This window comes from Mesocricetus auratus, unplaced genomic scaffold (assembly GCF_017639785.1).
Source record: "Mesocricetus auratus isolate SY011 unplaced genomic scaffold, BCM_Maur_2.0 Super-Scaffold_100691, whole genome shotgun sequence".
NCBI lineage: Eukaryota > Metazoa > Chordata > Mammalia > Rodentia > Cricetidae > Mesocricetus > Mesocricetus auratus.
The window spans coordinates 10,339,217-10,361,532 of record NW_024429267.1 but is presented as its reverse complement, the minus strand read 5'-3'; the positions used below and the strand labels follow the sequence as shown (position 1 = coordinate 10,361,532).

Below are 22,316 nucleotides of genomic sequence, written 5' to 3'. Positions count from 1 at the left end.
CTCTCTTAGGTTCCTGAGTATCAGGGATTACAAGTAAATGTTGCTGTGCCTACGTGTGTGCTTTTTTATATAAAAAGAATTACTCATTTCTTCAAGGTGTGCATTATTCAGTATTTTTTAAGTGGCCAGTGTATATCACATTAGAAAATCATTAATAGGTAAAAGATTTGTATGAAGTACAAAACAGAGGAGGAGAGGTTTTTTGTTTTTGAGAGTTTTGTTTTTATTTTGAGACAGGATCTGCTATGTTCTGTGTAGCCCAGGCAGGCCTACTTGTTGTGTAGCTAAGCCTGATCCTTTTTCTCCCTTAGACTTCTAGTTCTTAGTATTACTAGCATAAGCATTTGGCAAGCAACAGACTTGCAGTGTGATTTATGAAAAGTTTGACTGCTACAGTTTCAGAGTCCACACTGCAGCTGTCTTTTTGTCCTCTGTTAAGCTACCCTTGTCACTACACATAACCTGAGAAAGTTATTAGAAACACTTCTTCCTTTTTTACTAAATACTTACATGGAACTGGATTTTCTTCTTTTTTTTTTTTGGGTGGGGGGTGCTGGGAATTGAACCTGGGTCCTTTGGAAGAGCAGTTGGTGCTCTTAATCGCTGAGCCATCTCTCCAGCCCCTAGAACTGTACTTTCTTATAATTTAACTTGCACAACCCCTCATAGGTTCAAAACTAAAGCCGATGTAGGAGCTGACTTTCTGCTGTGAAGCCAGACATTAAGAGATTCATGAAGCCGGCGGTGGAGGCTCACTCCTTTAATCCCAGCACTCAGGAGGCAGAAACAGGCTAAACTCTTGAGTTCAAGGCCAGCCTGGCCTACAGAGAAGTTCCAAGATAGCCAAGACTGTTACACAGAGAAATCCTGTCTTGAAAAAAAGAGATTCATAAAAATAGCATTTTTTAGCCGGGCGTTGGTGGCACATGCCTTTAATCCCAGCACTCGGGAGGCAGAGGCAGAGGCAGGTGGATCTCTGAGTTCGAGGTCAGTGTGGTCTACAGAGCAAGTTTCAGGACAGCCTCCAAAACAATACAGAGAAACCTATTTTAAAACAAAACAAAAAAAAAACACATTTCTTTCTCATTATTTTGGAAACATTTATAAGTGTTAGTTTTTTTAGTGTATGATACTTTTACAAATGTACTACTCAGTTTTACTTTCAAATGTGTTATTTATTAATAGAGAAAACCTGTATATCAAAATTGGGATTCTTATGGTGTGGAAGAGCTTCAAAAAAAAAAAAAAGAAAGAAAGAAAGAAAGCAAGCAAGCTGAGAACTCCTGCTCCAGAGAACTAACCAGTTGTAAGCATCTTTAAAAATCTTCCTATTACATTTGTGTGTGCGCCAGTACATATATACATGCAACATGGCATATGTGTGGAGGAAAGAGAACAGTGGCATCCATTCTTCTACCATGTAGATCTGGAGAATTGAATTTAGGTCATCAGGGTGAGCAGCAAACACCTTCACCTGCCGAGCCATCCTGTGGGCTCTTGTCTTTCGTTTCTTTTTCTTTTCCTTGGTTTGGTTTGGTTTGGTTTTTCAAGACAGGGTTTCTCTGGGTAGCTTTGGAGCCTGTCCTGGAACTAGCTCTGTAGACCAGGCTGGCCTTGAATTTACAGAGATCTGCCTGCCTCTGCCTCCCAAGAGATGTGATTAAAGGTGTGTGCCACCAACACCTGGTTTGTCTTTTGGTTTCTTACGGTAAATGAGTCTATGCTTCTTCCTTCATCTTTTTTTTTCTTAGTATAGTTAGTGTGGGGCTGGGTAGGGGGAGGCTTGGAGCTCCTGGGTCTCTTTTCAACATTCTAGGCAAGTGTAGCATCACTGAAGTATGCCACTGTTTTTGCAGTTTTTCAATTATTTTAAATCGAATTCAGCACACCCTGATTGAATAATGCCAACTCTGTGTTCTACCTAAACTTTGGGTGTGGAAAATAGTAAAGTTTATTGATGATTACAGAAATGAGCTAGAGAGAGAAAATATAGTGGTTGAAGTTGACTTTGGGTTTTTGTTTTTTTTTCACAAGCAGGTTAAAATTGTGATAACTCTTTAGAATGTGAAATGGATAGTGCAAGTCTCTTGGGTAAGGAAGCAGCTGAGCACAGATATAAAGGGAGGAGGGAGGAGGCATCCAGGTGCCTAGATGCTATAACAATCCATTCCTCCTGGAATCCCCCCCCCCCAACTATGGGGTGGTGGAGTGGATATGGGAAAAAGTGGGAGACTGGGCACAGAAGTAGTAAGGCTCTTTGATTTCTTAACCACGGTATCTCCTTATTTTGACAGTTTCTATCAGTTGGATGACATTTGTTGCCATCTCTTGCTTTTCGTTGTGAAAATTTAAAGGATTGAAGAGTATTTGAAATGAAGATACGTGAATCACTTTGTTTAAACGGAGTGAACTTTTTAATTTTAGTGCTGGGATTAAAGATGTATGCCACTGCTATCAGGCTCAAAATAAATATTTGATAAGTGGGATTAAGTTAGATTACTGACATGATCCTGGGCTTTCTTTGAAAATCTTAGTGGTAAAATAATGTTTAAATATCTAAGCAAATCAACTTTTTGTTTGTTTTTGAGACAGGGTTTCTCTATGTAATAGTCCTGGCTGTCCTAGAACTCAATTTGTAGACCAGGTTGGCCTTAAACTCAAAGAGATTCATCTGCCTCTCTCTCCCAAGTGCTGGGATTAAAGACGTGTGCCACCAATGCCTGGCTGCAAATATACTTTTTACATTTAAAGAGTAGATTGATTTTATTAAAACTAAACCTAATAGCTAAAATCTTTAATATGGAATAATGTTTATTTAATGAAAAAATATGCGTAAAATATTTAGAGACTGTAAAACATGCTTATGTATTTGATGACATTTTCTATGAAGTTACATTTCCTTTGAAAATTTTTTATTTATTATGTATGTGTGTATATGATACCTGTGAGTACGGATATGAGCATATCAGTGTACATGTAAAGGAAGAAGGATAGCCTTAAAGCGATTCAGGCTCATAACTCAGGTCATTGGCTTTCACGGAGCACCTTTACCTTGAGCTGTCCTACTAGCCCCATTGCACCACCTATCAAAGCCTACCAGTTCTGCTTTCCCTTCATTGTTGGAACAAACCACATCTTTATTGTAAAACACCAAATAAAGAATGTCCATTGTATGTATCGAGACAAATGGCTTGAAACATTAGGATCTGACAGCACAGCAAGATGCTCATCTCATAGACACATGAGAAGGAAGGCCAGCTATAGAGCAGGGCTGATCTGAGCTGAGAATGGCAAGCATAATCTATGTGATTTAAATTACTGTTTTATTCAGATAGTTAATTCTCCTTTTTGTGCATAATGTCTGTCTAGTAGTATTCTCTCCAATCTAGTTTTCAGCATTCTCTTGTCAGTCAGAGCCCCAATTCTTTGTTAGAATTTTTCTTTCTTTAGAATATAATTTCTATTTTCTGGGTTACATACTTTGATGGACTGAAACCATATATGTAAAATACAAACAAGTTTTATCTGAATAGCTTTAAGGAGCAGCTTTTCTCCCCAAATTAGATACTACATTCATTGAGGGGAGGGGAGTTGTTTGTTTGTCTTTTGAGGCAGGGTCTCACTATGTAGCCCTAACTTGTCTGGAACTACATAGACCACACTAGCCTTGAACTGTCCTGGAGCTCGTTCTGTAGACTGGGTTGGCCTCGAACTCAGGGATCCACCTGCCTCCCAAGTGCTGGGCTTAAAGGGGGGTACTCTACCATTCCCTGTGTGGATCCTGCATTCTCAGGACCATTACCATGCTCTCTAATCAGTTTTCTGGCTTTATTTTTATTTATTCCAACTTCATTTTGGAGCTTTACTGACTCAAAAGTTTGGGCCTCCCTCCCCTTTTGAAAAATCAGAAACCTCACTTTTTGGGAATTCATTGTTTTTATATTGTTTTCCAAGGAGTCGAGTGTGTTTTTATTTCTCATGGGCATGGCCTTTTCTACAGCAAGAGAGGAGAGTTGATGACACTCTGGGTGATAACTGTAAGGAACTTAATTTTTGTGTACTTTTCTGTGTGTGCTAGGTTTTTTTTTTTACAGTGGACTTTAAAAACCAATTGAACTGATAACAGTACAAATCATACTCTTTACAGGTCAGTGAATTTTGGCAAATGTATACATCTGTGTAATGAATTGCAGGTCAGGAGGTATAAAATGGCCTGGAACATTCCTTTGTATTCCTTTATCCTGAGTTACCTCCATCCCTAGACAGCCAGTGGTCTGATGCTCGATAATTAGTTGTCTTTGTTCTGTAATTCATGTGGTTCTGTGTCTGGTGTTCATTCATCACGTATTTTTCTTCTAGTGTTTTATTAACAGTTGGCAAATGCTATAGAAAATGAGTGGGTTGTGCAGTGAATACCCAGAGTCTATTATTAGTTTGCTGGGGTTTTTTTCTTCAAATTTCTAGTCATCTGTCTGTTACTATCAATCAAGACTTTTTTTTTTGGTTTTTACGAGACAGGGTTTCTCTGTATTGTTTTGGAGGCTGTCGGTCCAGCCCGGCCTCGAACTCACAGAGATCCGCCTGCCTCTGCCTCCCAAGTGCTGGGATTAAAGGCGTGCGCCACCAACGCCCGGCCAATCAAGACTTTTAATCACTTCTTTTCTAAAAAAAAAGTATTAGATTTATTTATTTTATTTTATGTGTGTTTTTCCTGTATGTATCTATGTATGTAATGTATGTGCACCATGTGTGCTTCTGGTCTTGAGGTTGAGAAGAGGGCATTGGGTCCCCTGGAACTGGAATCATTGTGAGCAGCCAGTGTGGTTGCTGAAAATTGAACTTAGGTCCTCTGCAAAACCAGCAAGTGCTCTTAGCCACCTCTCCAGCTCCTTCTATTAACTTATTTATTTAATTTTTTGTTTATTCAGGGAGAGGATCATCCTGTGTAGTCCTTGAAACTTGGGATCCTTCTGCTTCTACCTCAAGCGTTGGGATTACAGTCATGTGTCACCATGCTAACATTTGTTTTAAATTAAGTTGGCAGGGCTTGGACTTCAAATCAGCCTAGAACTCCTGCTTAGCACATACAAGGCCCTGAGTTTAATCCCCAGCACCACAGTGAACAGAAAGAAAACAAATTGCAGGCATTCCCCTTACTATAGTTCTAGCTGGGGTTGGTGTGCACACCTGTAATATCAACATTGAAAATTGATGCCTGAAAAATGCAAGTTCGTGGCTAACTTGGGCTGCAGAGCAGAAATTGGAAAGCAAATGAACAAACAACCCACCACACAAGTAAAATGAACACAAGTTTATTTCATTAACCACTGTTGAGTATTTGCTTACATTTATTTGCCTTTAAACTTTACTTGCAATGAAATGCATCATTTTTTAAAAAACTTTGTTACCTCATTATGCTGAGCAGTAATAGTAGATCACAGAGTGCCTGCTATTCCAAAAGATGAAACAAAGGAGAGTTTCTTCACAAATCTCCTTGGTATTTAGCTCAGTCTGCCTGGAATATACAGTGTGAATAAAGGAGAGGTTTCACAAGGGATTTGCCCCAGTCTGAATTACTCTAAGTAACACCCTAGCCACTAGTGGCCAGCACTATAGTTTCAAATGCCTAGGTTGAGCTCATCTCTAGCTAGAAGTTCTTTTAGATGGAGTCACACAGATGCTGTATGTCTACTTCCCCTCAGCGAAGATTCTGAGGTTCTCCTTATTTTTATCTATGCTTTGTCTAAAATTGACCATGAATAAAACTGTGAACATCCACATGCAATCTCTTTTGTACATGTTTTCAGACCTTGGCATGGAGTTACTGAATGGTAGGTTAGATGTCTGTATAACCATTAGGAACTTCAGAGTATGTAGCATTTAATCATGCTGCTTGGGATCTTTTTTCCATTGCTGTTCCATTTAATAAGAATTGGAACATTCTGACTGTTTCCTCTCAGCAACCCTGTTAGACATTCAGAAAGTAAGTGGACTGGTTTTTGAAGAGTTTATTGTTGAATTCACTTTTGTAAAACCAGATTTGAAATAGCAACTACAGTTGTAAGAAAGGTTTTGGTTGGAACAGCAGGGCTTTCTGTTTGTTTTTTGCCATAACAGTTGAAGGAAGAGCCAATGAATTTTACAAAATAAAATTAAAATTTTTTGTTTTCTCATTTTTTGACATTTTAAAATTCCATGTCTAGGGCTGGAGAGATGGCTCATTGGTTAAGAACACTGGCTTCCCTTCCAGAGGTCCTGAGTTCAATTCCCAGCAACTATATGGTAGTTCACAACTATCAATAATGAGATCTGATGCTCTCCTCTTCTGGCATGTTGGCTCTGTGTAGATGTATAAAATAAATAAATATTAAAAAAAAAAAGCCCATGCCTAAGTCTTTGCTAGTTTGTCTTAGATTGTAGGATTTGTACCTACTTAGGGACCAAACTGAAAACTTCTTTTTAATTTGCTTTTCTCAATGAAAGGTAAAGAATAAAAATGAACAGGCTGTTATGACAATATAGAAGCCCAACTTTTTTTCCAGCAGTCTGGCACTGAAAGTGGATGGAGAGGTTATTAGTTACTCTTGCATGCTAACCCGGTGAAATAGCTAAAGTTCATTGGTGAACTTTTCCCTGGGTGTCCTGACTTCCCTTCTAGCTTACACCTTTCATTTCCTTACTTGTTAGATAGATCTCCCTAAATGATGTTAGGCAACGTGAGCCCTCATTCTTTGATAATGACTCCCCCACTGAACAAACAAAGCCAGAAACACGCCTCAGTGTCCTCTGCCTGTTCTCTCACCCCCCCTTTAGTCTCGCTTGGGTATCATGATGCCATGAAATGAAGTTGGTACCAGAGCCCCTATTTGCTGTATTCTCTGTGTTCCTCCAGAACGTGATTTTGTCCATTTTGATTCATTAAAGTCAGATTCTGTTTTTTAGTAAATTGTGAGCTTCTTAGAGTACTGGATTTTTGTTTTTGTTTTGTTGTTGTTGTTGTTCAACACAGAGTTTCTCTTGCGTAGTGCTGGCTGTTCTGGAACTCACTCTTTAGACCAGGCTGACCTCAAACTCAGATCTGCCTGTTTCTGCCTCCTGAGTAATGGAACTAAAGGTGTGAACCACCACTCCCAAACTTTTTTTTTCTCTTAACAATATATTGCTTTTCCTTCAACCCATATCTCTAGCACATGGTTGCTTATCTGAATAACTGAGCACAAACATTTTCATTTTTACTGTCGCTTATTGTAATTCTGCTTTACACTGCCTATTTCAAACAGTAGCTTTTACTTCTGACAAGGAAGCATTCACTGCTTGTTCTCTTTGAAGAGTTCTGTGTAAGCAGATCATGGTGACATACATCTGTTATCTGAGGTAGGATTGGGAGTTTGAGGCATACATACTGTCATAAACAGTACTGTATGTGTAAACCATACTAAGTGTAGTTATTTATATTCCAAGGTCTTTATCATAATTTAGCAAAAATGGCAATACTTATTCATTTACATCCTTGAGTCTATCTTTCAGTTCTTTTGGTTTTTTGAGACAGGGTTCTCTGTAGTCCTGACTGGCCTGGAACTTGCTCTGTAGATGAAACTGGTCTTGAACTCAGAGATCTCACTCTGCCTCCTGATTGTTGGGATTAAAGGCATGTACCACCAGTACCAGACCTGTTTTTCAGTTCTTATTGAACACCTGCCCTCCTCCCCCATCCAGGTTTCTCTGTGTAACAGCACTGACTGTCCTGGAACTCATTCTGTAGACCAGGATGGCCTCAAACTTCAAAAAAATCTGCCTGCCTCTGCCTCCTGAGTGCTGGGATCACAGGCTTGCATCACCACCGCCCATCTTTATTGACCCTTTTAAAACCAACAGCAATAAAAATTATTGTGCTTTTAATGATACCAGCTTTTGTGAAATGGATTTTAATGGTTATTCTTAATAGCATATCTTAAAAAGTATTAATTCAGAAATTATGGACTAGTACTAATAATAAGATTATAGCCTGTATATTGTTGTACAACAGTTTCTTCTGATATTGAAACATTCCTACCTGCTGGGAAGCTTCTTAGGCAGGAATGTGAACAACTCATTATATTCAGTCAGTTCCTGAAACTGACCAGATTCACTAGGCCCTTCCCTGCCAGAGTAAACAGTAAAAGCTGAGTCCCTCAGACAGCCTGAGTGGCAAAGAAGACTATTAGAGGACAAAAGCTGCAAAGAAGACTTGAGACCAGACCAGCTGCCTGGAAATGGTTTAGACCAGAGTCACTTGGTTTTTTTTTTTTTTTTTTTTTTTTTGTTTTGTTTTGTTTTGTTTTGTTTTTTTTTTGGTTTTTCGAGACAGGGTTTCTCTGTGGCTTTGGAGGCTATCCTGGAACTCACTTTGTAGACCAGGCTGGCCTCGAACTCACAGAGATCTGCGTGCCTCTGCCTCCCGAGTGCTGGGATTAAAGGCGTGCGCCACCAACGCCCGGCTGACCAGAGTCACTTGGAAAGAACACTCAATCTGTTGAGCTGCCTGTAGGCTGTACAGTGTGCTCAAGGTTCCAATAAAACTCATGGGTTCACCAAGTTGGACTTTGTTGGTATCCATAATTTGTTCTTTTGTGGTATCCCTATCTGGAGTGAGTAGGTTTGTGTGTGTGGGGGGGAGGGGGTGCTCTCCAGGAAGAGTTTTGTGACACAATTGTATACACTGGGATCACATTGAATTCCTTACTAGGTTTTATGTAGTAGCATAGTGAATTTGACTTGTCTAAGGCCTTCCTATAAGTGGAATCACAGTATTTGCCCTTGTGTGTTGAGCTTGTTCTATTTAGCATTGGGTCTTTAATGTTTGTTCATATTGTAGCATATTTCACTATTTCCTTTTTAAGGCTTGCTGCTGGTCCATTTGTGTGTATGTCAACTTGTTGTGTATCTGCTAGATGCTTGGGCTATTTCTACCAGATCCGAAATACTAGATTATGTGGTAGTGCCATACCATTTTCCACAGCTGCCATTCTACAATCCCACCAGCAGTGAACAGATGTTTATCCACATTCTTGCCAGCATTTGTTATTCTGGGTTTGGGGAATTGCTACTCTAAAGGTGTTCCCTTTGCAGTGTCATTGAACTTGTTCTCCTGTGCTTACTGGCTTCAAAGAGATGACTGTCAAGATGATTGTCCATTTTACAATCAGATTTTGTTGTATTGTAGTTCCTATGTGTCCTGGAAATCAGTCCATTGTCAGATAAATTTTGGAACATTCCCTGCCCATTGCATGAGTTGCTTTTTCACTTTGTTGATAATGTACCTTTGTGGGTTTTGTAAAGGGAAATACTTGCATGAGAAATTTGGGGGGTGGGGGAAGGCAGAGAAGACAGAGCTGTCAGATTGAGGTGGAAGTCGGTTCTGAGTGAAGGGCACTGGGCAGGGATTGGGAAATCTAATTAAGTCGATTGCAGCCAGGTCGCCAGGGTGCTATGGAATAAACCACGTGTTTCCCGCTATTTTTGCCACCCTCAGTTATTTGGCAGAATATTCAGTGAGGAAGAGTCAGTGTGAGTGACCTGTGTGATCTGGGCAGACACAGGGATAGATTTTAGATTTGCAGCTCTTTTTTGTTTGTTTGTGGAGATAGGGCTGCTCTGTAGACCAGGCTGGCCTCAAACTCACAGAGATCCATCTCTATGAGCCTCTGCCTCTTGAGTGCTGAGATTAAAGCTGTGCACACACACACCCCCAAGCTAGATTTGCAGCTCTTAATCAGTTTCCTATTCTTGTTTAGAAGCGTGCCAGGCGTACACTCCTTGTTGTCATAGAACAGCCAGGAAAACTCTCCAAATATAGGACATTTAGGATCTGAATGAAGGGCAGAAGAACAAAGGCCCAAGATCAAAAGGCTTGTCACAGGTGAGAAAGACTTGTGATAGTGACTGAGGGGAAGCTGGAGATAGAGTGTGAGGGCATTAGAGTTGGGGTTTTATTTTTTGCAACATTTAGAAACCACTGAAAGGTTTCCAGTGAGGGAATGGAATGCGATCTCATTTGGTTTTTGTTTTGATTTTTTGAGTCTGGTTTCTCTGTTTAGCTTTGTAGACCAGGCTGGCCTCGAACTCAGAGATCCACCTGCCTCTGCCTCCCGAGTGCTGGGACTAAAAGCGTGCACCACCACTGCCTGGACTGATTTGTATTCTTTAGAGTTCATGCAAGTATATGGAAAAGGGCTATTAGAAATGAGGAAACTAGGCCTCTGTGGCGGGATCCAAGCAGGTTATACTAATTCAGCTCAGATGACAGCAGAAGGTGTTTCCTGTGCAAAGGTCAACAGAACTGTGGTGATCTTGGATTTTATGATTATTCTGTTTCAGTGTCTAGTGTCTCCTTGTCTTTCATTGTGTGTTCTTGCTTTGTAGAAGTAGTGACCTTTTAACTGCTATTCTGTCCCCAGCGTTGACCTCTTTTGATCCCTTTTTTCACGTTGTGCTACTATATGAGCCATTGAAACTGTAATTGTAATGATGTCTTTCCTCTTCCTTTTGCCTGCCTGCATTTATCCTCTCCTTACTTAAAGTTGTAATAAAAAAAAAAAAGCAGCATGAGAAAAAGAGGCGGCCATGTGGCAGAGCTCACGTGGAGGGTTTTTTGTTTTGTTTTGTTTTTTTGTTTTTGTTTTTGTTTTTGTTTTTGTTTTGTTTTTAGGGGAATGGGGAAAGGGGAAAGGGGAGGAGGAAACTGTCCTGGGGACAGGTTCAGTAGAAAAGAGAGGTGTTGTGTGGGGAGAGACAGGCAGAGAAGCAGAGAGAAAGATGGGAGGTGGGCAGGGCCCCTTTAAAAGGGAATAGTAGTGAATGTGCACAGGTGGTGCTCTTAGTGGCTGCAGCTGAAGACATATCCAGTCAGAATCTCCAGGACAGCCAGTATAGATGCCTGACTATTAACAAAAGTGATAGGGCTCCTCCTCAAGCTTTGCCAGTTTCCGTTTCTGCTCTGACTTACAATTCTTTTGGTATTATGTCTTCTATGTCTTGTGACCTATTTTTGTCTCTACTCCATTTGCTAATTTTTTGTGGATCTGTGCTATGCAGTTCTTGTGGATTTTGGTTCTTGGAATGTGGCTATGTTCATCAGTGTCTCCTGAGTCCTTTAACCTCATCAGAGTAGACTTTCTAGAATTGGTGATTTCAGCAAGTGCAGGTTTTTGTTTTTTGTTTACTTTTATGTTTTGTTTTTTTCCAGACAGGGTTTCTCTGTAGCTTTGGAACTCTTTAGACCAGGCTAGCCTCTTAACTCACAGAGATCTGCCTGCTTTTGCCTCCCAAATGCTGGGATTAAAGGTGCCGGAACAGTAGGGATTAGGAATTGTAGCTTTGTTGGAATAGGTGTGGCCTTGTTTGAGGAAGTGTGTCACTAGGAGTGGGCTTTGGAGTTTCAAATGCTCCTACCATCCTAGTCTCACTTCTTGCTGCCTGCTTATCTCCAGCACCATGTCTGCCCATAGGAGGAGAAGACGATAATGAACTAAACCTCTGAACTGTAAGACAGCCCCAAGTAAAGGGTTTTATTATTATTATTAGTTATAAGAGTTGCTGTGGTCATGGTCTCCCTTCACAGCAATAGAACACTGACAAAAGACACAGTCCAAACACTCATACATGATAAAATTAACTAAATCTAATGACTGAAAAGAAAATATCGTCCTTAAAGCAATTCTGAGTTGTCTGTAATAGTTTATATGTTTCATTTTGATTACGATGGTCAAGGATACAAATAAATCTTTTTTTGGTTTTTCGAGACAGGGTTTCTCTGTGGCTTTGGAGGCTGTCCTGGAACTCACTTGGTAGTCCAGGCTGGTCTCGAACTCACAGAGATCCGCGTGCCTCTGCCTCCCGAGTGCTGGGATTAAAGGCGTGCGCCACCAACGCCTGGCTGATACAAATGAATCTTTTGATAATAACTATATTGTCTTTTTAGGGGAGCTTGCCAAGATCATTAATCTGTTTTTAAGTTTTCATGTTTGTCCTAACCAAAAGAAAAAAAAAAAAAGAATTTGACACAACTGGGTATGCTCACTCATGCTTGTAACCCCAGGCAGGAAGATAGCAAGTCCAGAACCAGTCAGCCTTGACTACATGGTGAGACACTGTCAAAAAACAAAACAAGCTGCATTTAATAGCAGTTTCTGGGTGTCATTTTTTGTTTTTTGTTTTTTTGCTGTTAGGGAGTCACAACTTAGTTATTTGCTAATATATTTATCAAAGTTTTCACCACCTTTTTCATAATTGTATTATTAGATTCTTAGATAGAAGAATTCTAAGAAACTTAATTTGAAGCCCTTTGAAAATATAGTTAAGAGTTCAGAGTGATACTTTTGGGGTAACACAGTTCTGATGTCTGGGAATAGCTATGTGAACAGCTGTCTCCAAGTATCAGCAGTGGTAGTGACAGCATTGGACAGTGACAATGGGTCTGTCATGCACTTGATTTAATATACTCAAACTGGCAAATTCTAAAGTAACTGTCCAAGTTCAGAAGAGGATTAAAAATTTCAAACATCACCCCAAGTAAGTAGTATCCTTGGGACATAATGTTTTCACTTGTATAAAACTATATTTAAAAGTACTAGTGTAGCTGGATGTTGGTGGCACAAACTTTTAACCCCAGCTTTCAGGAGGCAGAGGCAGAGGCAGAGGCAGAGAGGCAGAGAGGCAGAGAGGCAGAGGCAGAGAGGCAGAGGCAGAGAGGCAGAGGCAGAGAGGCAGAGGCAGAGGCAGAGGCAGAGGCAGAGGCAGAGGCAAAGAGGCAGAGAGGCAGAGGCAGACGCAGAGAGGCAGAGGCAGAAAGGCAGAGAGAGGCAGAGCCAGGCGGATCTCTGAGTTCAAGGCCAGCCTGGTCTGCAGAATGAGTTCGTGGAAAGCCAGGGCTGTTAACAGAAAAACTCTTGTCTTGAAAGCATTAGTGTATCTAGTTAATTTTCTGATTATCTCTAGAATTTTTATAGAAAAATATCATATCTCTTATGACTTAAAAAATCTTGTTTAATAGCAGTGTAAAACTATCTTTAGGGCTGGGATATGCTCAGTTGATAGTCTGTTGTCTCCAATAGCCCTGTCTATTGACTCCAGGTACTGTTGCATAAACCAGGTGTGGTGACAGGTGGACTTGGAGGTGGAGAAAGGGTCAGAAGTTCAAGGTTGGGATAAGTACCTGAGACACTAAAACAAAATAAAATCAGTCAGTCTTGATGGCTCCCTTCTTTAATCCTAGTACTCAGAAACAAACATAGGCAGATCTCTGAATTCATCAACAGCCAAGGCTATACAAAGAAACCCTATCTCAAAAACAACAAAAATAAAAAAGCTGATCATGGTGGTAATTCTGGTATTGAGTAGGCAGACATAGATAGGAAGGCTTGCTGGCCAGCCATCCTAGCCTAATCTGTGAGTTCCAGGGCCTATCAAGAGAGACACTGTCTTAAAAACAAGATGGGTGGTTCTTGAGAGATGACACCTAAGGTTGATTTTTAGCCTCCACATACATACAAAAAAAAATGCACACACATTCCCAACACACATACACACAAAGTAAAAATCCGTGCAGCGTTCATATTTCTGTCTCACAAACTTATTCCTTTTTCTTAGTTCAAAATAGATTTATAGTTCCTAAGTTAATATGGGATGTTAATTTTGCATTTTACATTTGCATGGCAATTTAGGAAGTAGTTACTGGTATACAGATACAAAGCATACCAGACATCTACCCCATGTTCAGTCGGTCCTCTCTCCATCTTACTACATTTTTTTTTTTGTTTTTTGTTTTTTGCTTCCTTTCTTTTGTTTGTTTAAAAACAGGGGTTTTGTATGTAGTTCCTGCTGCCCCGGAAGTCATTATGTAGACCAGGTTGGCCTCCCTTGAACTTACAGACATCTTTTTGCTTTTATCTCCCAAGTGCTGAGATTAAAGGCATAGGCCACATTGCCTTCCCTTCCATTTTACTCTTTAGAAAGACCAAATTGGTGAAAACCTAAGCAGATTTAACACTATAGATCTCATCATTTTGGCTTTGGGGCAAAAGTGATGGGAAAAGAAAAAGACTGTCTTCTTAGAGATTCAAGATCAGGGAGAAGTGGATTTCTGGACAAATCTCAGATATTTTGAAAAGACACATCCCAAGTTTTCTGTTACTTATGGGGTCCATAATTATCCGGTGCCCAAGGGCCTTCATAATTTTCTTTGGTCTTTTCACTGTTTGAGACCCAATGTTGCTGGTTTCCACATTGTCACAAAGTTGAAAAAAAGGCTCATTGAGATCCAGTGTTGGTTTCTGAGAATCATAAGAGTTGAACAGCTAACACCATGGGCAATTTGAGACACAGAAGAAGCTCTGTTTCTCACAATCTAATTCTCAAATCATTTGCAGCCTTAGGGAACCACTAATCTAAAATCTACCTCTAGAGATTAGAAAATTTTACCTGTATAGTCTTTGTAATTTTAAAAAGCTAGCTTCATTTTTTTTTAATGTACATGAGTACTTTGCATGCATGTATGTGTGTCAAATATGTGTCTGGTGCCCACAGAGGCAGTATCAAACCCACAGAGATTTGCCTGTCTCTGTCTTCAAGTGCTGAAACTCAAGGCATGGCTGGTTCCAGTTCCCTGTTAACACCTTTTCTAACACTAGTTTATATCTGTTACTGTAACCAATGTCATCTCCTTCCCTCTTATGCTTCTTCATTTTGAGCTGTTCTTTCTTTCTTTCTTTCTTTCTTTCTTTCTTTCTTTCTTTCTTTCTTTCTTTCTTTCTTTCTTTCTTTCTTTCTTTTTTTGGTTTTTACGAGACAGGGTTTCTCTGTATTGTTTTGGAGGCTATCGGTCCAGCCCGGCCTCGAACTCACAGAGATCCGCCTGCCTCTGCCTCCCGAGTGCTGGGATTAAAGGCGTGCGCCACCACCGCCCGGCTCTGAGCTGCTCTTTCTTGTGATTTGTTGCATGCACCATGATGTTGGTCTGACTAGCTGCCTCCTGTAAATTTGTTGTTTGCTACCCTCCCCCCATTGTGTATATACTCTAGGTAGGATTTAATGACTGAGCTTGTAACATCATTGCCAGTCCTTGTCATAATCATATAAGAAAAGAAAGGATCCAGAGGCCAGCCTGCACTACAGGGTGAGTTTTAGGACAGTCAAGGCTTACACAGAGAAACACTGTCTCAAAAACCAAAACAAAACAAGGAAGAAATGGACTGACATTCTCTAGGGAAAGGTCATTGTAGGTATTTGTTATTTATGGAAACCCTTGACATAAAATACCTGTTTTGTTTGGTGGTGGCACACACCTTTAATCCCAGCAGTTGGAAGCAGAGACAGGCTGATCTCTGAGTTGGAGGCTAGCCTGGTGTACAGAGGGAGATCCAGGACAGACTGAACTACACAGAGAAGCCCTGTCTCAAACAAACAAATGGTTTGAAAATGTCTGTTAATGTAGAAATAATTCTTATCATTTTGGAAGTTAGGAAGTGGTCACAATTGTTGATGAATAGAAGTGATGAACTTGTATCCTGGCAGATGGAGACAGTTTTGAACAAGATACTGAGACTGTTTCTAAAGCATACAAACCATGTTTATACCTGCTTAGATTCCCATACTACTCTAGCACAGTGCTTCACTTGTCAGGCTAACTACTTTTCCAGTGAGTGTTCCATCTTGAGTGATTGATGTTCACAATTTTACGTGGTCATCCTTCTGTTTTGTACAAAGTTACACTGTGAGTCAGCAAGAAAGCTCAGCAGGTAAAGGTGCTTGACACCCAGGCCAGGGCACCTGGGTTTGATCTCTGAAGAGAATCAGCTTCACAAAGTTGTCTTGTGGGCTTCATATTTACACCTTGGCACAAGTGCCACACTAACAATAAAACATTTTAAAATTGTGTTGGTGTTGATGCTGTAAATTAAGTTCCCTTGTTCAGCAGCTCAGTTTCAGAGGTAAGATGATCTAAGCACACTTAGACCAGTTGTGGGAAGTTTTTTTTCTGCCGTGCTGCTGATTTAACAGTTATCTTCAGGTCCTTGCCCTAGGCTTGCTGTACTGACACTAACCATATTAGTTGTGTCAAACTTCTGTTGGAATTAGGCTCTCATTAGAAGGACAGAGTCATAGGAAGAAGAAGTTGTATTTCTACTAGTTATTTAATGTAAAAGCCTTCTAAATGTACAGGAAGTGTATGTCAAACAGTTTTAGCATTTTAATATCAAAGGGAAGATATGAACTTTTCTGAAGATAAATGAACTAATGTCTACTCACCCCAAATGGCATCAACAATAGAAACAACCAGTGAAGCTGTGGCTTGGTTGAACCAGTGTTTAACTGGGAGAGCAGGTGGCTACGCTGCAGTAGCAGTCTTTCTTCCTGCACCAGCTATTTCCTGTCAGCTCTTGGGGAAAGATGGGTCCTTATAAGTCCCCTCCTCTTAGCAACTGTTAATAGCTCTCGGGTCTCTGGTGGGGTGACTCTCAACCTCTGCTTTAACAGTGGGTTAAACTATTGTAAACTATTGGGAAGAGGTGGGCCTCATGAATCCCTTTCCTTGGAGGGAAAGTTAATGGCCCAATCTTGTACAGTCTCCTGGCACTTAGATCTGCTGACAGTTGAAGAGGGCAATGACCATGTTACGCCCTGAAGGCAGTATTCCACCACACATGGTAGCTAGTCTTTGGAATTCTTTTTTTAGTGTGTGTGTGGGGTGTGGGGCTGAAGGAATCTTTTGAGATAGTCTTGTTATGACTGGTTTTGCATTCATCATTGTAGTATTCCAGCTTCAGCTTCCAAAGTGTTATGATTTGGTGACTTTATTATATTTTTTCTTAGAATTTAAGTTACATTAAATTTTTTTAAAGTTTTTACTAGCATTATGACTTTTGTTACATTTTTATTTGTGTATATAATGTATTTTAATCATATTCACTTCTAGTTCCCCTCTCTCATGTCTTCCCTATTCCACTCCACTCCCATTGACCTTTCCTCTTCCCAGGTCATCCTTCTTCTGTTTTTACATCTTTGTTGTTGGTGATGGTGAACTAGAACTTCCATTAGGGTTGCTAATAGGAATGTGAGTAAATGCCTCCACCTCCCCCAGCAACCATTGACTGTCTATAAATCCTGAGGATTGTAGCTAACCTAAAGTTTCTTTTATTTATTATTATTATTATTATTATTATTATTATTATTATTATTATTATTATTTGGTATTTACGAGACAGGGTTTCTCTGTATTGTTTTGGAGGCTGTCGGTCCAGCCCGGCCTCGAACTCACAGAGATCCACCTGCCTCTGCCTCCCGAGTGCTGGGATTAAAGGCGTGCGCCACCACCGCCCGGCCCCTAAAGTTTCTTTTAAATGATACACAAAAGCTTAAACATGGTACATATTTTTCAGTACTTTGTGATGTTTAGGTAAGTTTGTACATAATGTAATGTTTCAGTCAGGTTAACATATGTGCCTTCACAGACATCTTTTTCTAGAGTATAGTTTTCAAAATCTTCTCTAGCTGTTTGAAATGCACAGTATAGTATCATTTGGAGTTACTTTATTACATACTATTACCAAAACTTGTTCTTCGTATATAACTAACTAGTACTTGTTGACCAGCTATCCCTTATCTCACCTCTCCACTCCATTCTCTAGCTTCTGGTAGCCTTCATTCTGTTCTCAGCTTCTTTGAGATAGTTTTGTCAACCCCACATGTGAGTAAGGTCATGTGGAACTTGCTTTTCAGCCTGCCTTATTTCACTCAGTGTAATGGTTTATAATTCAGTCCAGGCTGTTACAGATGAAAGGATTTCATTCTTTTTTTTTTTTTTTTTTTTATGGGTGAATGGCATTCCATCATGTATCTGCTACATTTTCTTCATCCTTCATTTGGCTGTTGTGGTCAATGCTGCAGTGAACATGGGGTACTGGTGTGACTTCAGCAGACTAATTTCCTTTGACTGTACCCAGAGGCGGGACTTCCAGTGCAGAAGGCAGTCTTTTGAATTTTAATTCTCTTCTCTAGTTTAATGAAGTAAGCTTAAAGGAAGTGTTTGATTTTGACCAAATACTCTATATTGTGGAAGCTAGCAGGAATATTGCAAGGTCCATTTGGTTACTATAAGTTGGAGTACTATGTGCTAACTGACTGTGTTGGTAGAAGCAGAGGTATTAGAGTGTTAGGTGAGAAAGTCAAGTGGCTGGCTTAGCTTAGTCATGTTATGGCTGCTGCAGGCTTTAGTTACTTGTGTGTAGCTCAGATGTACTGAGTCTTTTCAATGTCTGCTTTGTGTCTCCTAGGCCTTCCTTAAAGTTTCCCATGTCTCAATGGACTCCTGAATGTAACGAGATCTACACCCTAAAAGTGGCTATGAAGAGTGGGACTCCTCCTGATGCACCCACAACACAGGAGAGTCTGAAGGGGGTTCTTCTGCACCCACAGCCCCTAGGGGCCACCAAGAGCTTCCCTGCAGAAGTGGAGATGATTAACGGCAAAGTGGGGAATGAATTCTCTCACCTGTGTGATGATTCAAAACAGGAGAAAGACATGAATGGCAACCAGCAAGAACAAGAAAAAAGTGGGGTTGTGAGGAAAAAGCGCAAAAGCCAACAGGCTGGCCCCTCATATGTACAGAATTGTGTCAAAGAAAATCAGGGAATCCTAGGGCTGAGGCAACATCTAGAGACACCGAGTGATGAAGAGAACGACTCTTCCTTCAGTGAGTGTCTGTCTTCTCCCTCATCTAGTCTCCATTTTGGGGACTCTGATACTGTGACTTCAGATGAGGACAAAGAAGTCTCGGTGAGACATTCCCAGCCTGTTCTGAGTGCTAAAAGCAGAAGTCACAGTTCACGGTCCCAAAAGTGGCCTCGGACTGAGGCAGAGTCTGTGTCAGGCTTGTTGATGAAAAGGCCTTGTTTTCATGGTGGTGCACTGAGGAGACTTCCATGCAGAAAGAGACTAATGAAGAACAGCTCCTCGCAGAGGACACAGAAGCAGAAGGAGAGGCTGCTGGTGCAGAGGAAGAAGCGGGAGGTGCTGGCCCAGAGGAAGTATGCGCTTCTTCCCAGCTCCAGTAGCTCCAGTGAGAATGACCTCAGCAGCGACTCCTCTTCTAGTTCCTCAACCGATGGAGAAGAGGACCTGTGTGCATCTGCCAGTGAGAATCCCAGTAACCCCGCTGCCCCCTCAGGTGAGAAGGCTGGAGCAGTAGGTGCTGTGCTGGTGTGCTTGCACCAAGGCTCTCAAGTTCTCTTAGCTTTGATTCTTAAACAGTGGTGCTGCACTCCTTTAATCCCAGTACTCGGGAGGCAGAGGGAGGCGGATCTCTGAGTTCGAAGCCAGCCTGGTCTACAAAAGCTAGTTCCAGGACAGATTCCAAAGCTACGCAGAGAAACCCTGTCTTAAAAAACCAAAAAAAAAAAAAAAAAAAAAAAAAAAAAAGTATAAATTATCAACTGTGTTAAACTGTGACTCTAACTCCAGGATACTAGCGACAGAAATTGAGTCAGAATTGATTTTTGTATGTTTGTAAATTGTTTTTTAAAGTTAATTACTTTATATTTTAATTATAACTAGATGACAGTGATGGTGATGATTATGAGACAGGATTTCACTATGTAGTCCTGGCTGGCCCGGAACTCAGTATGTATGTAGATCAGGCTAGCCTTGAACTCACAGAGATCCACTTGATTCTGCCTCCAGAGTGCTGGGATTATAGATGGGGGTCACAATGTCTGTCTCATAATTAGTTTAACTCTCCTCCTCCCCATGGTTTTTCTGTGTACTGACTGTCCTGGAACACACTTCTGCTTCCTAAATGCTAGGATTAAAGGTGTATACTACCACACCCTGCTAGATTAACTTTTAAATGAGTGGATTTGAGGCGCATATTTTTTTCTTTAGTACTCTTTTAATATATTTCACTTTTGTGATTTTTTTAAACAGGTAATTATTTCCCCCATGTTCAAGTTCAATCCTATTAAGAACATTTGTAATCACTATAAAAGTCTGCTTAATCTTACTTTTCTTTTACTGTGTTCCTTTTCAGTTTTTCTTGAGACAGTCTGCTTGTTGTGGGTGTCCCTGAACTCTTGATCTTTGTGTTTTAACTTCTCAGTGCTGAGATATCAAGCCTGTAATGTGCCACCATACTAAATTTTACCTTCCTTTATTGCTAAAAAATAAATTCAAGTTAGTGGTTCTTGGGAGTGTACACCTTTAATCCCAGTGCTTGGGAGCAGAGGTAGGTGTATCTCTGGGAGTTCCAGGACAGCCTGGGCTATGCAGTAAGAGCCCGACTCAAAGAACAAAATAAAAATAAGATGAAATGTTTGAGTGAGTGGTTTTGTTATTTAGTTTTTGCATATTGGGTTTACCATGTTAACATTTGCATATTTGAACCCAGGTCCTTAACATGTTCTAAGCAAGCATGTACCTGAAGTGATAGTGATCACTTTAAACCTGATAGTGCTTAGTAGAGTGTGTGATCATTTCCCTGTGTGTCATGTGTTCTCTCACTCAACTTTACCTCCTTTCCATCAAACACATGCATAGAAAAATCAGGTTGAAGTCGAATAAATATGCACATGCCACCCTGGAGATAAAGTATGTGGTGTGTACTTTTGCATGCAAACAATTCTGATATTGTATTGTTTTTTACAGTTATAATTTAAAAAGCTGTTAAACTGACATTTGAATTGGTAAATCTGGGCAAAGATTGGAACTAAGGTTAATTTCTTGAAATTAAGGAATTAGAGGAACCAGAGAGGTTTTTCAGGAGGTGAAAATGTATGTGGAGAGGTCAGGTCAACCTTGAGTGGTGTTTCTGGGGAGTCTTGTGCCTTTATCTTTTGAGACAGGCTCTTGCTGGGATCTGGAGCTTGTGATTCAGCTAGGCTGACCTTGGCAAATCCTCCTGCCTTTGCTGGAGGATTTTTTTTTTTAAATGACCGTGTTTCTTACTTAGATTAATACATGTCTACCTTTCCTTTCTTCCCTCTAAACCCTCCCATATATTCTTCCTGCTGTCTTTCAAATTCATGGCCTCTTTTATTATTGCATCATATATATTCCTAAATATGACATTCAGTTTGTATAATGTTACTTGTATGGCCATTTCCAGAACTGGCCATTTGACAGTGGGCAACCAATTGATGTGCTTTTCCATGGGAAAGAGCACCTCTCCTGCTCCCAGCTTTACTCAGTTGAGTTCTTTGTGTAGGCTTGATGCCCTGTGGGCTTTTCTAGTTCAGCAAGTCCATTGTTTCGTCTTTGAGGGCTGTTTTTTGGTTTTATTTTTTAAATATGGTGCCAGGGCTCTAGCTTGCCTCTACTTGCATAGTCCCTGAGCTGTCCCTCAGTCTTGTGAGAGCCTTGCAGGGGTCTAGGAAGAGTTTCAAGTGTTGTGACAGAACTTTACCTTTTTTTTTTTTCTTCTTTTTTTTTTTTTTTTTTTTTTTTTTGGTTTTTTGAGACAGGGTTTCTCTGTATTGTTTTGGAGCCTGTCCTGGAACTTGCTCTGTAGACCAGGCTAGCCTGGAACTCACAGAGATCTGCCTGCCTCTGCCTCCCGAGTGCTGAGATTGAAGGCATGCGCCACCGGCAAACTTTCCCTTTTTGTATGATGTTCATCCTGCCAAGGTTCAAGTTCACTGTTGAACCTGACATTTCCCCTCCGTTTTCTTCTTTCTTCTTCTGAAGTCAGCATTTATTCTTACTCATGTTTCGTTTTTTTTTTTTACAGTCTATTTGAATGTTGTTTTGAGAAGTGTTCACTGAGCTCACGTGATGCTGGAGAGTTGCTTGATGGCTATTCCTTCATGTCTCAGAAAAGAGGGAAGCACTCAGGGTTGTTTTACATTTGGTCACATGTCTCTCATGTGGTCAGAATGTAAAGACTCCGACATTGGGAGAAGGAGTAGCAGAGCCCAGGGTCTGCTTGAAATCATGAGGTAGTATGTTTGGTGTGACTTAATAGTTGAATTTGCCTTAGGAAATGAAGGCGAGCTCCAGTGTGTATTTGGGGAGCTTGCAAGTGAGCTCAGCTCTTCTTCCTTGCTAATACTCACTGTAACTATTGATGCACTATGTACTGTCTGTTTGGTAGTATTCAATTACCTCAAATACATTGCTTTTTTTTTTTTAAAGATTTATTTATTTATTACATATACAGTGTTCTGCCTACATGCCAGAAGAGGGCACCAGATTGAATTGTAGATGGTTGTGAGCCACTATGTGGTTGCTGGGAATTGAACTCAGAACCTCTGGAAGAGCAATCAGTGCTCTTAACCTCTGAGCCATCTCTC

General features: G+C 40.5%; 1 protein-coding gene across 8 annotated transcripts in view; it reads left to right on the top strand.

The window, feature by feature from the left end:
- Rnf111 (ring finger protein 111) overlaps positions 1–22,316 on the top strand; it is a 67,424-nt gene that overhangs the window by 7,355 nt on the left and 37,753 nt on the right. For 6 of the 8 annotated variants that reach the window (XM_021230345.2, XM_021230342.2, XM_005075474.4 and 3 more), the window contains exon 2: positions 18,309–19,201. In XM_021230345.2, coding sequence (XP_021086004.1) covers positions 18,328–19,201 — 874 coding nt within the window. In that variant the 5' untranslated portion in view covers positions 18,309–18,327. Of the gene's footprint in view, positions 1–1,185; positions 1,307–18,308; positions 19,202–22,316 lie in introns of all 8 variants that reach the window. The other 2 variants (XM_040739713.1, XM_021230344.2) reach the window with 1 other exon arrangement.